A 16,699-nucleotide genomic window follows, 5' to 3' on the forward strand; every position below is an offset into this window, starting at 1 on the left:
AAAGGGGAGCTTGGGATTGTGGGATCTTGGGAAGGAATTCCCGGCTGGGCTGGAATTCCCAGAGAATCCCTGGCAGTGTCCAAGGAAAGGGTGGAGCAGTTTGGGATGGTGGGGTGGGAATGGGATGGGACTGAAGGTCCATGGATCCCATCCCAAACCATTCCGGGATCCAGGACGGATCAGGATCCATCCCGGGGGATTTTTATGGGATTTGGGATGGAAAAGGGAAGGGAGACCCTTCCTGGAGTCCCGAATTCCCAGGGAATTCCCGAAATTCCATCCCGGAGAGGAGCTGGGATGGGGGTGGATCCAATGCCAGGCTGGGAGAGCTGGGAATGGTGGGAATTCCCTGGGAAAGGGAAAAATGGGATTTGGGAAGGAATTCAAATGGGGCTGGGCTGGAATTCCCAGCCAATCTGTGGCTGTCTCATCCTTGGAACTTTTCCAAGGAAAAATCAGATCCTGGAATATTCCCAGGGTTTCTCCTTAAGGTCCCTTCCCACGCAAACCATCCCGGAATTCCCTGAATCCCAATTCCTCACGGGAGGGAGGGATTTGGGAGGGGGAATTCGGGAAGGAATTCCCGGAAAATCCCCGGGACCATCCCAGAAAACCTCGGACCACCCCAGGACGGTGGGACCGGACTGGGCAGAACGGAACCCCTGCGATCCCACCACCGGAACTGCTCGGAATTCTGGGATTTATCGTTTTCGGGATGATCCCGGCCGTTCTTCCCGACGTTCTTTCCCGGTTTTCCAGCGTTTTCGGCCCGGCGGGCGCGGCGGCGGCGCCGGCGGCTCCGCAGGGGATGTACAACAACATGAGCATCACCGTCTCCATGGCCGGGGCCGGACCCGGCACCGGCATCCCCGGCCCCGGCGTTCCTGGCGTTCCCGGCTCCGGCGGCGTTCCCGGCCCCGGCGGCGTTCCCGGCGGCTCCGGCGGCGTTCCCGGCATGGGCGCCATGGGCGGTGGCATTCCCATGAATCCCGTCATGGCCGGCATCAACTCCATGTGCTCGGAGCAGGTGGGGATTGGGGATGGGAATGGGGGAATGGGAATGGGAATGGGAATGGGATTGGGGATGGGGGAATGGGAATGGGATTGGGGATGGGGGAATGAGAATGGGAATGGGGGAATGGGAATGGGAATGAGGAATGGGAATGGGAATGGGGGAATGGAAATGGGATGGAGGTGAGGGTGCAGGAACATCTGGAAAGGTTCCAGGTGGTGGGATGGGGCCGTGGATCACTGGGAATGGGATCGGGAATGGGATTAGGAATGGGGCTGTGGATCCTTGGGAATGGGATCAGGAATGGGGCTGTGGATCCTTGGGAATGGGGAATGGGATCAGGAATTGGACTGGGAATGGGATCAAGAATGGGATTGGGCGTGGGGCTGTGGATCTGTTCCTGTTTCCACTGGGGATAGGGAATGGGATCAGGAATGGAGCTGGGAATGGGGCCATGAATCACTGGGAAATTAGGAATGGGACAGGGATCAGGAATGGGATCGGGAATGAGGCTGGGAATCACTGGGAATGGGCAATGGGATGAAGAATGGGATTGGGAATGAGGCTGTGGATCTGTTCCTGTTTCCACTGGAAATGGGAATGGGAATGGGATCAGGAATGAGGCTGTGGATCCTTGGGAATAGGAAATTGGATTGGGATTAGGACTGGAAATGGGATTGGGAATGTGGCTGTGGATCCCTGGGAATGGGATTGGGAATGGGATTGGGAATGGAATCAGAAATGGGATCGGGAATGGAGCTGTGGATCCTTGGGAATAGGAGATGGGATCAGGAATGGGATCAGGAATGGGATCAGGAATGGGATCAGGAAGGGGTGGATATAGGGCAGGGGAAGGAGAGGAGGAGAGCGTTGGGGCAGATCCTGTTGGGATCCCCCGTGGATCCATGGAGAGTCCCCATCCCAAATCCCACCAAAGGTGACATCGCCATCCCAAACCCCCAAACACAGCATCCCCATCCCACACCCCTGAGCCGCCCTCGTCGCCCTTCCCGGCACTCCCAGCATTCATTCCTGGTGTTCATTCCTGCCGTTCATTCCCGCCGTTCACTCCTATCATTCACTCCCATCGTTCACTCCCATCATTCACTCCCATCATTCACTCCTGCCGTTCATTCCCATCATTCACTCCCGCCATTCATTCCCATCATTCACTCCCGCCATTCATTCCCATCATTCATTCCCGCCGTTCACTCCTATCATTCATTCCCACTGTTCACTCCCATCATTCATTCCCGCCATTTACTCCCATCATTCATTCCCATCATTCACTCCCGCCATTCATTCCCGCCGTTCATTCCCACTCTTCACTCCCATCATTCATTCCCATCATTCACTCCCGCCATTCATTCCCACCATTCATTCCCGCCGTTCATTCCCATCATTCATTCCCATCATTCATTCCCATCATTCACTCCCGCCATTCATTCCCATCATTCATTCCCATCATTCACTCCCGCCATTCACTCCCGTCATTCATTCCCATCATTCACTCCCGCCATTCATTCCCACCATTCATTCCCATCATTCACTCCCGCCATTCATTCCCACCATTCATTCCCGCCGTTCATTCCCATCATTCATTCCCATCATTCATTCCCATCATTCACGCCCATCATTCATTCCCATCATTCACTCCCATCATTCACTCCCGCCATTCATTCCCACCATTCATTCCCATCATTCACTCCCGCCATTCATTCCCACCATTCATTCCCGCCGTTCTCTCCCTCCGTTCACCCAGCCGTTGTTTCCCGTTGTGCGCAGGTGGCGGAGGCGGCGCTGAGGCCCCCGGGGCTGTTCTGTGGCCAGCTGGGCCCCGCGGAGCTGCTCAAGGCCGAGCCCGACGGTGCCCAGGTACGGCCGCGCCGCCGCCACGGCCCCAAACCCGCCCGGAGCCCTGGGCACGGAATGGGGGCAGCGCCGGGATGGGCTGGGCCGGGATGGGCTGGGATGGGCCGGGATGGGCTGGGCCGGGCCGGGCTGGGAGGTTCCTCCAGGGCATGGCACCAGGAGCGCACCAGCCTTGGGTGGCACCAATGTCGGGTGACAGCTCCTGGGGTTGAGGTCATTGTGGTCACACCAGTGTCGGGTGACAGCTCCTGGGGTTGAGGTCATTGTGGTCACACCAGTGTCGGGTGACAGCTCCTGGGGTTGAGGTCACCGTGGTCACACCAGTGTCGGGTGACACCCGTTGGGGTTGAGGTCATTGTGGTCACACCAGTGTCGGGTGACAGCTCCTGGGGTTGAGGTCACCAGGGTCACACCAGTGTCGGGTGACAGCTCCTGGGGTTAAGGTCACCAGGGTCACACCAGTGTCGGGTGACACCCGTTGGGGTTGAGGTCATTGTGGTCACACCAGTGTCGGGTGACACCCATCGGGGTTGAGGTCATTGTGGTCACACCAGTGTCGGGTGACGCCCGTTGGGGTTGAGGTCATTGTGGTCACACCAATGTCGGGTGACAGCTCCTGGGGTTGAGGTCATTGTGGTCACACCAGTGTCGGGTGACACCCATTGGGGTTGAGGTCACCAAGGTCACACCAATGTCGGGTGACACCCGTTGGGGTTGAGGTCATCGTGGTCACACCAGCGTTGGGGGACACCCATTGGGTGACACCTCTTGGGTTTGAAGTCACCCTGGTGCCACCAGTGTTGGGTGACACCTATGGGGTGATACCATTGGGGTTGACATCACCAAGGTCACACCAATGGTGGGTGACACCCCTTGAGTTTGAGGTCCCCATGGTCACACCAATGGTGGGTGACACCAAGGTATCACCAGTGTTGGTGTCACCCAGTGGGTGTCACCTCTTGGAGCTGGAGCCACCACGGTGCCACCAGTGTTTGGGGACACCCATTGGGGTTGGGGTCACCAAGGTGACACCAGTGCTGGGGGACACCCATTGGGCGACACCCGTTGGGGTTGGGGTTGGAGTCACCAAGGTCACACCAATGTTGGGTGACACCCATTGGGTGGCACCCCCTGAGTTTGAAGTCACCTTGGTGCCACCAGCGTTAGGTGACACCTCCTGTGGTTGGAGCCACCGTGGTGCCACCAGCATTGGGCGACACCCATTGGGTGACACCTCTTGGGGTTGAGGTTCCCATGGTGCCATCAATGCTGGGTGGCACCCCCTGGGTGACACCCCTTAGGGTTGAAGCCACCAGGGTCACACCAGCGTTGGGTGCCACCTCTTGGGGTTGGAGCCACCATGGTGCCACCAGCGTAGGGTGACACCAAGGTCACACCAGTGTTGGTGTCATCCAGTGGGTGTCACCTCCTGGGGTTGGAGCCACCAGGGTCACACCAATGTTGGATGGCACCAGTGGGTGACACCCCTTGGGCTTGAAGTCTCTGTGGTGTCACCAGTGTTGGGTGGCACCCACTGGGTGACACCTCTTGGGCCTGAGGTCACCATGGTGCCACCAGTGTTGGGTGGCACCCACTGGGTTTGAAGTCACCTTGGTGCCACCAGCATTGAGTGACACCACTGGGTGACACCCCTTGGGGTTGAGGTCACCAAGGTCACACCAATGTTGGGTGGCACCTCTTGGGGTTTGAGCCACGAAGGTGCCACCAGTGTTGGTGTCACCCAGTGGGTGTCAGCTCCTGGGGTTGGAGCCACCAAGGTCACACCAATGTTGGGTGACACCCATTGGGGTTGAGGTCACCAAGGTCACACCAATGTTGGGTGGCACCAGTTGGGGTTGAGGTCACCAGGGTCACACCAATGTTGGGTGACACCTCTTGAAGTCACCATGGTGCCACCAATGTTGGGTGCCACCAATTCGGGTTGAGGTCACCAAGGTCACACAAATGGTGGGTGACACCCATTGGGCGACACCTCCCAGGGTTGGAGCCACCACGGTGCCACCAGCGTTGGGGGACACCCATTGGGTGTCACCCCTTGGGGTTGGAGCCACCATGGTGTCGTTAGCGTTGGGTGGCACTCACTGGGTTGAAGCCACCATGGTCACACCAAGGTCAGGTGATATCTCCTGAGGTTGGAGCCACCAAGGTGCCACCAAGGCAGAGTTGTTGGGTGACGGACACCCCTTGGGGCTGAGGTCGCCAGGGTCACACCAACGTTGGGTGACACCACTGGCCTTGAAGCCACCAGGGTCACACCAACGTTGGGTGACACCACTGGCCTTGAAGCCACCAGGGTCACACCAACGTTGGGTGACACCCTTGGCCTTGAAGCCACCAGGGTCACACCAACGTTGGGTGACACCCTTGGCCTTGAAGCCACCAGGGTCACACCAACGTTGGGTGACACCCTTGGCTTTGAAATCACCTTGGTGCCACCAGCAGAGGGGTGACACCCATGGGGTGACACCTCTGGGGTTTGAAGTCACTGTGGTCACACCAATGTTCAGGGACACCCCTGGGTTTGAAGCCACCATGGTCCCACCAGCACTGGGTGACATCACCTAGGGCTGAGGCCACCATGGTCCCACCAGCACTGGTGACACCACTTGAGGCTGATGCCACCATGGTCCCACGAGCTCTGGGTGACACTCTTGGGGCTAAGGCCACCATAGTCCCACAAGCACTGGTGACACCCCTGGGGCTAAGGCCACCATGGTCCCACCAGCACTGGTGACACCCCTGGGGCTAAGGCCACCATGGTCCCACCAGCACTGGGTGACACCCCTGGGTTTGAAGCCACCATGGTCCCACCAGCACTGGGTGACATCACCTAGGGCTGAGGCCACCATGGTCCCACCAGCACTGGTGACACCACTTGGGGCTGAAGCCACCATGGTCCCACCAGCACTGGTGACACCACTTGGGGCTGAAGCCACCATGGTCCCACCAGCACTGGTGACACCACTTGGGGCTGAAGCCACCAAGGTCCCACCAGCCCTGGGTCATGACCAGCCCCTGGGTTTGAAGTCACCGAGGTCCCACCGGTGTTGGGGACACCCCTAAGGCCTGGAGCCACCGGTGTTGGGTGACAGCCAACCATGGGGTGACCGCACCACGGGGCCACCAGTGCTGGGTGATGACCAATCCTTGGAGTTGAAGCCACCGTGGTCCCACCAGCGCTGGGTGACACCATGGGCTTGAAGCCACCATGGTCACCTCAGTGTCAGGTGTCACCACTGGGTTGAAGCCACCATGGTCCCACCAGCTCTGGGTGTCACCATTGGGTTGAAGCCACCATGGTCACCTCAGGGATGGGTGACACCCTTGGGTTGAAGCCACCGTGGTCCCACCAGCGCTGGGTGACACCATTGGGTTGAAGCCACCACGGTCACCTCAGTGTCAGGTGTCACCATTGGGTTGAAGCCACCACGGTCACCTCAGGGTTGGGTGACACCATTGGGTGACATCTCTTGGGTTGAAGCCACCATGGTCCCACCACCATTGGGTGACACCACTGGGTGACACCACTGGGTTGAAGCCACCACGGTCACCTCAGGGATGGGTGACACCATTCGGCTGAAGCCACCACGGTAAATCAATGTTCGGGTGACACCCTTGGGTTGAAGCCACCACGGTCAATCAATGTTCGGGTGACACCATTGGGCTGAAGCCACCACGGTCAATCAGTGTTCGGGTGACACCATTGGGCTGAAGCCACCATGGTGCCACCAGCGTAGGGTGACACCAAGGTCACACCAGTGTTGGTGTCATCCAGTGGGTGTCACCTCCTGGGGTTGGAGCCACCAGGGTCACACCAATGTTGGATGGCACCAGTGGGTGACACCCCTTGGGCTTGAAGTCTCTGTGGTGTCACCAGTGTTGGGTGGCACCCACTGGGTGACACCTCTTGGGCCTGAGGTCACCATGGTGCCACCAGTGTTGGGTGGCACCCACTGGGTTTGAAGTCACCTTGGTGCCACCAGCATTGAGTGACACCACTGGGTGACACCCCTTGGGGTTGAGGTCACCAAGGTCACACCAATGTTGGGTGGCACCTCTTGGGGTTTGAGCCACGAAGGTGCCACCAGTGTTGGTGTCACCCAGTGGGTGTCAGCTCCTGGGGTTGGAGCCACCAAGGTCACACCAATGTTGGGTGACACCCATTGGGGTTGAGGTCACCAAGGTCACACCAATGTTGGGTGGCACCAGTTGGGGTTGAGGTCACCAGGGTCACACCAATGTTGGGTGACACCTCTTGAAGTCACCATGGTGCCACCAATGTTGGGTGCCACCAATTCGGGTTGAGGTCACCAAGGTCACACAAATGGTGGGTGACACCCATTGGGCGACACCTCCCAGGGTTGGAGCCACCACGGTGCCACCAGCGTTGGGGGACACCCATTGGGTGTCACCCCTTGGGGTTGGAGCCACCATGGTGTTGTTAGCGTTGGGTGGCACTCACTGGGTTGAAGCCACCATGGTCACACCAAGGTCAGGTGATATCTCCTGAGGTTGGAGCCACCAAGGTGCCACCAAGGCAGAGTTGTTGGGTGACGGACACCCCTTGGGGCTGAGGTCGCCAGGGTCACACCAACGTTGGGTGACACCACTGGCCTTGAAGCCACCAGGGTCACACCAACGTTGGGTGACACCCTTGGCCTTGAAGCCACCAGGGTCACACCAACGTTGGGTGACACCACTGGCCTTGAAGCCACCAGGGTCACACCAACGTTGGGTGACACCCTTGGCTTTGAAATCACCCTGGTGCCACCAGCAGAGGGGTGACACCCATGGGGTGACACCTCTGGGGTTTGAAGTCACTGTGGTCACACCAATGTTCAGGGACACCTCTGGGGTTTGAAGCCACCTGGTCCCACCAGCACTGGTGACACCTCTGGGGTTTGAAGCCACCATGGTCCCACCAGCACTGGTGACACCACTTGAGGCTGATGCCACCATGGTCCCACGAGCTCTGGGTGACACCCTTGGGGCTGAAGCCACCATGGTCCCACCAGCCCTGGTGACACCACTTGGGGCTGAAGCCACCAAGGTCCCACCAGCCCTGGTGACACCCTTGGGGCTGAAGCCACCAAGGTCCCACCAGCCCTGGGTCATGACCAGCCCCTGGGTTTGAAGTCACCGAGGTCCCACCGGTGTTGGGGACACCCCTAAGGCCTGGAGCCACCGGTGTTGGGTGACAGCCAACCATGGGGTGACAGTGCCACGGGGCCACCAGTGCTGGGTGATGACCAATCCTTGGAGTTGAAGCCACCGTGGTCCCACTAGCGCTGGGTGACACCATGGGCTTGAAGCCACCATGGTCACCTCAGTGTCAGGTGTCACCATTGGGTTGAAGCCACCGTGGTCCCACCAGCACTAGGTGACACCATTGGGTTGAAGCCACCACGGTCACCTCAGGGATGGGTGACACCATTGGGTTGAAGCCACCACGGTCACCTCAGGGATAGGTGACACCATTGGGTGACATCTCTTGGGTTGAAGCCACCAAGGTCCAAACACTGTTGTGTGACAACCCTTGGGTTGGAGCCACCATGGTCCCACCACCATTGGGTGACACCACTGGGTGACATCACTGGGTTGAAGCCACCATGGTCCCACCACCATTGGGTGACACCACTGGGTTGAAGCCACCATGGTCCCACCACCATTGGGTGACACCATTGGGCTGAAGCCACCATGGTCCCACCACCATTGGGTGACACCATTGGGCTGAAGCCACCATGGTCCCACCACCATTGGGTGACACCCTTGGGCTGAAGCCACCTCGGTCAATCAGTGTTCGGGTGACACCCTTGGGTTGAAGCCACCACGGTCAATCAGTGTTCGGGTGACACCATTGGGCTGAAGCCACCACGGTGCCACCACCGCCAGGTGCCACCAAATCCACCCCCAGAGACCCCAGAACGTCGCTGCTGCCGCCGCCGCCTCGGCCAGGAACGGGAAATCCAGGATGGCTCCACCCCCACCCGCCCCTCGACCAACCCCGTTCCTCAAAGCCCCTGAGATGCCTCCAAACCCCACCCAGCTCCACTGGGAGCCGTGTTCCCACCACCATCCCAGGCTTTTCCCTGCATCAGGGCTCAGAGTCACCAGGAATCTCCTCATCCATGAAAAGCAGGGACGGCTCCACCTCCACCCCGTTCCTCAACCCCTCTGAGATGTCTCCAAACCCATCCCAGCTCCTTTTGGAGCCGTTTTTCCACCATAATCCCAATTTTTCTTTTTCCTGGATCAGCTCCTGGGAGCCCCCAGGAACCTCCCCATCCACAGAATCCAGAAATCCGGGATGGATCGACCTCCACCCACCCCATGGCCAACCCCGTTCCTCAAACCCCTTGAGATGCCTCCAGCCCCATCCCAGCTCTCTTGGGAGCCATTTTCCCACTGCAATCCCAAATTTTTTCTCCTGGATCAGCACCAGGAACTGCTGGGGATGTCCCAGTCCATGAAAATCCAGGATGTCTCCACCTCCACCCCGTTCCTCAAACCCCCTGAGATGCCTCCAAACCCATCCCAGCTCCTTGTGGAGCCGTTTTTGTTCCATAATCCCCAATTTTTTTTTCTCCTGGATGGACGCCCGCCATCTCCCAATCCTCAAACCGCAGGATCATCTCCACCCACCCCATTCCTCAAACCCCCTGAGATGCCTCCAGCCCCATCCCAGCTCCTTGTGGAGCCGTTTTTCCACCATAATCCCAATTTTTTTTTTTCCTGGATCAGCTCCTGGGAGCCACCAGGAACCTCCCCATCCACAGAATCCAGAAATCTGGGATGGCTCCACCTCCATCCACCCCATGGCCAACCCCGTTCCTCAAACCCCTTGAGATGCCTCCAGCCCCAGCCCAGCTCCTTTTGCAGCCGTTTTTCCGCCATGATCCCAATTTTTTTTCCCCTGGATGGACGCCCGCCATCTCCCAATCCTCAAAACTCAGGATCATCTCCACCCACCCCGTTCCTCAAACCCCTCTGAGATGCCTCCAAACCCATCCCATCTCTTTTTGGAGCCGTTTTTCTGCCATAATCCCAATTTTATTTTCCTGGATCAGCTCCTGGGAGCCCCCAGGAACCTCCCCATCCACGAAACTCCCGGATGGTTCCACCTCCACAGGAATCCAGGATGTCTCCACCTCCACCCCGTTCCTCAAACCCCTTGAGATGCCTCCAGCCCCATCCCAGCTCCTTTTGGAGCCGTTTTTCTGCCACAATCCCCAGTTTTTTCCTGACTCAACACCTGGGAGCCCCCAGGAACCTCCCCATCCATGGAACTCCCGGATGGTTCCACCTCCATGGAAATCCAGGATGGCTCCACCTCCACCCCATTCCTCAAACCCGCCTGAGATGCCTCCAGCCCCATCCCAGCTCCTTGTGGAGCCGTTTTTCTGCCACAATCCCAAATTTTTTTTTCTCCTGGATGGACGCCCGCCATCTCCCAATCCTCAAAGCTCTGGATCATCTCCACCCACCCCGTTCCTCAACCCCTCTGAGATGCCTCCAACCCCATCCCAGCTCCTTTTGGAGCCGTTTTTCCGCCATAATCCCAATTTTATTTTCCTGGATCAGCTCCTGGGAGCCACCAGGAACCTCCCCATCCACAGAATCCAGAAATCCGGGATGGATCGACCTCCACCCACCCCATGGCCAACCCCGTTCCTCAAACCCCTCTGAGATGCCTCCAGCCCCATCCCAGCTCTCTTGGGAGCCGTTTTCCCACTGCAATCCCAAATTTTTTCTCCTGGATCAGCACCAGGAACTGCTGGGGATGTCCCAGTCCATGAAACTGCAGGATGTCTCCACCTCCACCCCATTCCTCAAACCCCCTGAGATGCCTCCAAACCCATCCCAGCTCCTTTTGGAGCCCTTTTTCCACCATAATCCCCATTTTTTTTTCCTGGATCAGCTCCTGGGAGCCACCAGGAACCTCCCCATCCACAGAATCCAGAAATCCGGGATGGATCGACCTCCACCCACCCCATGGCCAACCCCGTTCCTCAAACCCCTCTGAGATGCCTCCAGCCCCATCCCAGCTCTCTTGGGAGCCGTTTTCCCACTGCAATCCCAAATTTTTTCTCCTGGATCAGCACCAGGAACTGCTGGGGATGTCCCAGTCCATGAAACTGCAGGATGTCTCCACCTCCACCCCATTCCTCAAACCCCCTGAGATGCCTCCAAACCCATCCCAGCTCCTTTTGGAGCCCTTTTTCCACCATAATCCCCATTTTTTTTTCCTGGATCAGCTCCTGGGAGTCCCCAGGAACCTCCCCATCCACGAAACTCCTGGATGGTTCCACCTCCACAGGAATCCAGGATGTCTCCACCCACACCCCGTTCCTCAAACCCCTCTGAGATGCCTCCAGCCCCATCCCATCTCTTTTTGGAGCCGTTTTTCCACCATAATCCCAATTTTTTTTTTCCCTGGATCAGCTCCTGAGAGCCCCCAGGAACCTCCCCATCCACAGAATCCAGAAATCTGGGATGGCTCCACCTCCACCCACCCCATGGCCAACCCCGTTCCTCAAACCCCTTGAGATGCCTCCTGTCCCATCCCAGCTCTCTTGGGAGCCATTTTCCCACTGCAATCCCAAATTTTTTGTCCTGGATCAGCACCAGGAACTGCTGGGGATGTCCCAGTCCATGAAAATCCAGGATGTCTCCACCTCCACCCCGTTCCTCAAACCCCCTGAGATGCCTCCAAACCCATCCCAGCTCTTTTTGGAGCCGTTTTTCTGCCATAATCCCCAATTTTTTCCCCTGGATGGACACCCACCATCTCCCAATCCTCAAACCTCTGGATCATCTCCACCCACACCCCGTTCCTCAAACCCCTTGAGATGCCTCCAGCCCCATTCCAGCTCCTTTTGGAGCCGTTTTTCTGCCACAATCCCCAGTTTTTTCCTGACTCAACACTTGGGAGCCCCCAGGAACCTCCCCATCCACGAAACTCCCGGATGGTTCCACCTCCATGGAAATCCAGGATGTCTCCACCTCCACCCCATTCCTCAAACCCTCTGAGATGCCTCCAAACCCATCCCAGCTCCTTTTGGAGCCGTTTTTCTGCCACAATCCCCAATTTGTTTTTCCCCTGGATCGACGCCCGCCATCTCCCAATCCTCAAACCTCTGGATCATCTCCACCCACCCCGTTCCTCAAACCCCCCTGAGATGCCTCCAGCCCCATCCCATCTCTTTTTGGAGCCGTTTTTCCGCCATAATCCCAATTTTATTTTCCTGTATCAGTTCCTGGGAGCCACCAGGAACCTCCCCATCCACAGAATCCAGAAATCCGGGATGGCTCCACCTCCATCCACCCCATGGCCAACCCTGTTCCTCAAACCCCTTGAGATGCCTCCAGCCCCATCCCAGCTCCTTTTGGAGCCGTTTTTCTGCCACAATCCCCAGTTTTTTCCTGACTCAACACTTGGGAGCCCCCAGGAACCTCCCCATCCATGGAACTCCCGGATGGTTCCACCTCCATGGAAATCCAGGACGTCTCCACCTCCACCCCATTCCTCAACCCCTCTGAGATGCCTCCAGCCCCATCCCATCTCCCTGTGGAGCCGTTTTTCCACCATGATCCCAATTTGTTTTTCTCCTGGATGGACGCCCGCCATCTCCCAATCCTCAAACCTCTGGATCATCTCCACCCACCCCGTTCCTCAAACCCCTCTGAGATGCCTCCAGCCCCATCCCATCTCTTTTTGGAGCCGTTTTTCTGCCATAATCCCAATTTTATTTTCCTGGATCAGCTCCTGGGAGCCACCAGGAACCTCCCCATCCACAGAATCCAGAAATCCGGGATGGCTCCACCTCCATCCACCCCATGGCCAACCCCGTTCCTCAAACCCCCTGAGATGCCTCCAGCCCCATCCCATCTCCCTGTGGAGCCGTTTCTCCCAGCCCATCCCAGTCTGTGCCCGGCGCCGGCTGGGCCTCAGCGCTTTTCTCTCCTAGGGCCTGAAGACCGAAGAGTTCTTCTCTGGGCTGGCTCCAGACTAGAGCCCGAGCTCTCGCGTGAGTTTCAGCTCCACGCACGCGGCTCCCGCGCCCCGCGCCGCCCGCCCCGGAGCCGCTAAACCCCTCTCTCTTTTTCTCTCTCTTTTTCTCTCTCTCCTTTCTTTCTCCTCTTTTTTTGTTTTTTTTTTTTGGTTTTGTTTTGTTTTGTTTTGTTTTATTTTGTTTTTTTTTTGTTCGTTTGCTTTGTTGTTTTGGTTTTTTTGTTTTGTTTTTTTTTTTTTGTTCTGGTTTTTTTTTTGTTTTGTTTTTTCTTTTCGTTGTTTTTTTTTTGTTTTGGTTTTTTTGGGGTTTTTTTTTTGTTTTTTGCGTTTTCTTTGGTTTTTTTTTTTGGTTTCTCTTTTGGTTTGTTTGGTGGTTTTTTTGGGTTTTTTTTTGTTTTATTTCGTTTTTTTTGGTTTTTGGGTTTTTTTGGTCATTTTTGTCATTTTTTGGTTTGGTTGTTTTATTTTGGGGTATTTTTTTATTTTATTTTTGTTTTGGTCTTATTTTCATTTTTTATTTGTTTTTTGGGGTTTTTTTGGTAATTTTTTGGGTTTTTTTGGTTTTTTTTGTTTTTTTTGGTTTTTTTGGTTAATTTTGGTTTTTTATTTGGTTTTTTGGCGTTTTTTGTCTTTTTTGGGTTTGTTTGTTTGGTTTTTGTGCTTTGTTTGGGTTTTTTTGGTTTTTTTTGGTTTGTTTTTTTGTTTGGTTTTTTGTTTTTGTTTGGTTGTTTTTTTTGTTTTGGTTTTGGGGCTTTTTGGTTTTTTTGGCTTTTTTTTGGCTTTTTTGGGGGGGTTTTGGGTTTTTTGGGTTTTTTTTTGTTTTGCTTTGTTTTGGTTTTGGATTTTTTTGCGGGTTTTTTTGGGTCTTCTTTGGGTTTTTTTTTGGTTTTTGTTGGTTTTTTTTGTTTTTTGGTTTTTTTGTTTGTTTTGGTTTTTTGTTGTTTCTGGTTTTGTTTTTGTTTGGTTTTTTGTTTTATTTTGTTTTGTTGTGTATTTGTTTTATTTTGTTTTTCTTTTGCTTTGTTTTACTTTGTTTTGTGTTTTATTTTATTTTATTTTTTTTTATTTTATTTATTTTATTTTATTTTATTTTATTTTATTTTATTTTATTTTATTTCATTTTATTTTATTTATTTTATTTTATTTTATATTTTATTTTATTTTATTTTATTTTATTTTATATTTTATTTTATTTTATTTTATTTTATTTTATTTTATTTTATTTTATATTTTATTTTATTTTATATTTTATTTTATTTTATTTTATTTTATTTTATATTTTATTTTATTTTATATTTTATTTTATTTTATTTTATATTTTATTTTATTTTATTTTATTTTATTTTATTTTATTTTATTTCCTTTGGTTTGTTTCCTGTGTCGCCCCGGTCCCGTTGCCCAGGTGCAGCAGGTGCAGGTGTTTGCCGACGTGCAGTGCACGGTCAACCTGGTGGGCGATCCCTACCTCAACGCGCCCCCGCCGCCGCCGCCGCCGGCTGCTCCCATGGCCGCCCCCAAAAACCCCGGCGTGGGTCCTGCTCCTCCGGGTCCTGCTCCCGTTCCTGCTCCCGTGCCTGCGGCGCCGGGCAAGAGCCTCCTGCAGCAGCTGCTGACGGAATGAACCCACAGAGATGGGAACCCCAAAAACCCCGGCGTGGGTCCTGCTCCCGTTCCTGCTCCTCCTGCAGCAGCTGCTGACGGAATGAACCCACCCACAGAGATGGGAATGCCCAAAAACAGCCCAAAAACCCCGGCGTGGGTCCTGCTCCCGTTCCTGCTCCCGTGCCTGCGGCGCCGGGCAAGAGCCTCCTGCAGCAGCTGCTGACGGAATGAACCCACCCACAGAGATGGGAACCCCAAAAACAGCCCAAAAACCCCGGCGTGGATCCTGCTCCCGTTCCTGCTCCTCCTGCAGCAGCTGCTGACGGAATGAACCAACCCACAGAAATGGGAATCCCATCCCCAAAAACCCCAGCGTGGGTCCTGCTCCTGTTCCTGCTCCTGCTGCAGCAGCTGCTGACAGAATGAACCCACCCACAGAGCTGGGAATCCCAATCCCAAAAACGCCAACGTTGTTCCTGCTCCTCCTGGTCGTGTTCCTGCTGCAGCAGCTGCTGAGAGAATGAACCAACAGAGATGGGAATTCCCAATCCCAAAAACGCCAACGTTGTTCCTGCTCCTGCTCCTGCTGCAGCAGCTGCTGACAGAATGAATGAACCCACAGAGCTGGGAGTGCCCAAAAACCCCAGCGTTGTTCCTGTTCCTGCTCCTGCTCCTGCAGCAGCTGCTGACAGAATGAACCCACAGAAATGGGAATCCCAAAAACCCCGGCGTGGGTCCTGCTCCTGCTCCTCCTGCAGCAGCTGCTGACAGAATGAATGAACCCACAGAGATGGGAACCCCAAAAACAGCCCAGAAACCCCAGCGTTGTTCCTGCTCCAGCTGGAGCAGCTGCTGACATAATGAATGAACCAAAAGAGATGGGAATCCCAAAAACCCCAACGTTCCTGCTCCTGCTCCTCCTGCAGCAGCTGCTGACGGAATGAACCAACAGAGCTGGGAGTGCCCAACCCCAACGTTGTTCCTTCTCCTGCTCCTCCCAAGAGCCTCCTGCAGCAGCTGCTGACAGAATGAACCCACAGAAATGGGAATCCCAGCCCCAAAAACCCCAGCGTGGGTCCTGCTCCTGTTCCTGCTCCTGCTGCAGCAGCTGCTGACAGAATGAATGAACCCATCCACAGAGATGGGAGTGCCCAAAAACAGCCCAAAAATCCCAGCGTTGTTCCTGCTCCTGCTCCTGCTCCTGCTCCTGTTCCTGCAGCAGCTGCTGACAGAATGAACCCACACACAGAGCTGGGAATCCCAATCCCAAAAACGCCAACGTTGTTCCTGCTCCTCCTGCTCGTGTTCCTGCTGCAGCAGCTGCTGAGAGAATGAACCAACAGAGATGGGAATTCCCAATCCCAAAAACCCCAACGTTGTTCCTGCTCCTGCTCCTGCTGCAGCAGCTGCTGACAGAATGAATGAACCCACAGAGATGGGAGTGCCCAAAACCAAAAACCTCAACGTTGTTCCTGCTCCTGCTCCTGCTCCTGTTCCTGCTCCTGTTCCTGCAGCAGCTGCTGACAGAATGAATGAACCAACAGAGCCGGGAATCCCAAAAACAAAAACCTCAACGTTGCTCCTGTTCCTGCTCCTGCTCCTCCTGCAGCAGCTGCTGACAGAATGAACCCACAGAGATGGGATCCCCAAAAACAAAAACCTCAACGTTGTTCCTGCTCCTGCTCCTGCTCCTCCTGTTCCTGCTCCTCCTGCAGCAGCTGCTGACAGAACGAATGAACCCACAGATCTGGGAATCCCAAAAACCCCAGCGTTGTTCCTGTTCCTGCTCCTGCTGCAGCAGCTGCTGATGGAATGAACCCACAGATCTGGGATCCCCAAAAACCCCAAGGTTGTTCCTGCTCCTGCTCCTGCAGCAGCTGCTGACAGAATGAATGAACCCACAGATCTGGGATCCCCAAAAACCCCAGCGTTGTTCCTGCTCCTGCTCCTGCAGCAGCTGCTGACAGAACGAATGAACCCACAGATCTGGGATCCCCAAAAACCCCAGCGTTGTTCCTGCTCCTGCTCCTGCTCCTGCTCCTGCTGCAGCAGCTGCTGACAGAACGAATGAACCCACAGATCTGGGATCCCCAAACCCACCAAGCCCAGCCTGGGGAGGATGGACACAACCACAGAGGAATTATTCCATAGGATCTATTTTTATGGGAATTTTGATACCC

At 55.0% G+C, this 16,699-nt stretch overlaps 1 protein-coding gene across 1 annotated transcript in view; it reads left to right on the forward strand.

Moving 5' to 3' along the window:
• NCOA1 (nuclear receptor coactivator 1) overlaps window positions 1-14,636 on the forward strand; it is a 48,764-nt gene extending 34,128 nt beyond the window's left edge. Inside the window, exons 19-21 of the mRNA XM_054518435.1 lie at window positions 760-1,027; window positions 2,798-2,887; window positions 14,320-14,636. Coding sequence (XP_054374410.1) covers window positions 760-1,027; window positions 2,798-2,887; window positions 14,320-14,538 — 577 coding nt within the window. The 3' untranslated portion in view covers window positions 14,539-14,636. The remainder of the gene's footprint in view (window positions 1-759; window positions 1,028-2,797; window positions 2,888-14,319) is intronic.
• The last annotated feature ends 2,063 nt before the right edge of the window (window positions 14,637-16,699 follow it).

This window comes from Molothrus ater, unplaced genomic scaffold, assembly GCF_012460135.2.
Source record: "Molothrus ater isolate BHLD 08-10-18 breed brown headed cowbird unplaced genomic scaffold, BPBGC_Mater_1.1 matUn_MA215, whole genome shotgun sequence".
Lineage (NCBI taxonomy): Eukaryota > Metazoa > Chordata > Aves > Passeriformes > Icteridae > Molothrus > Molothrus ater.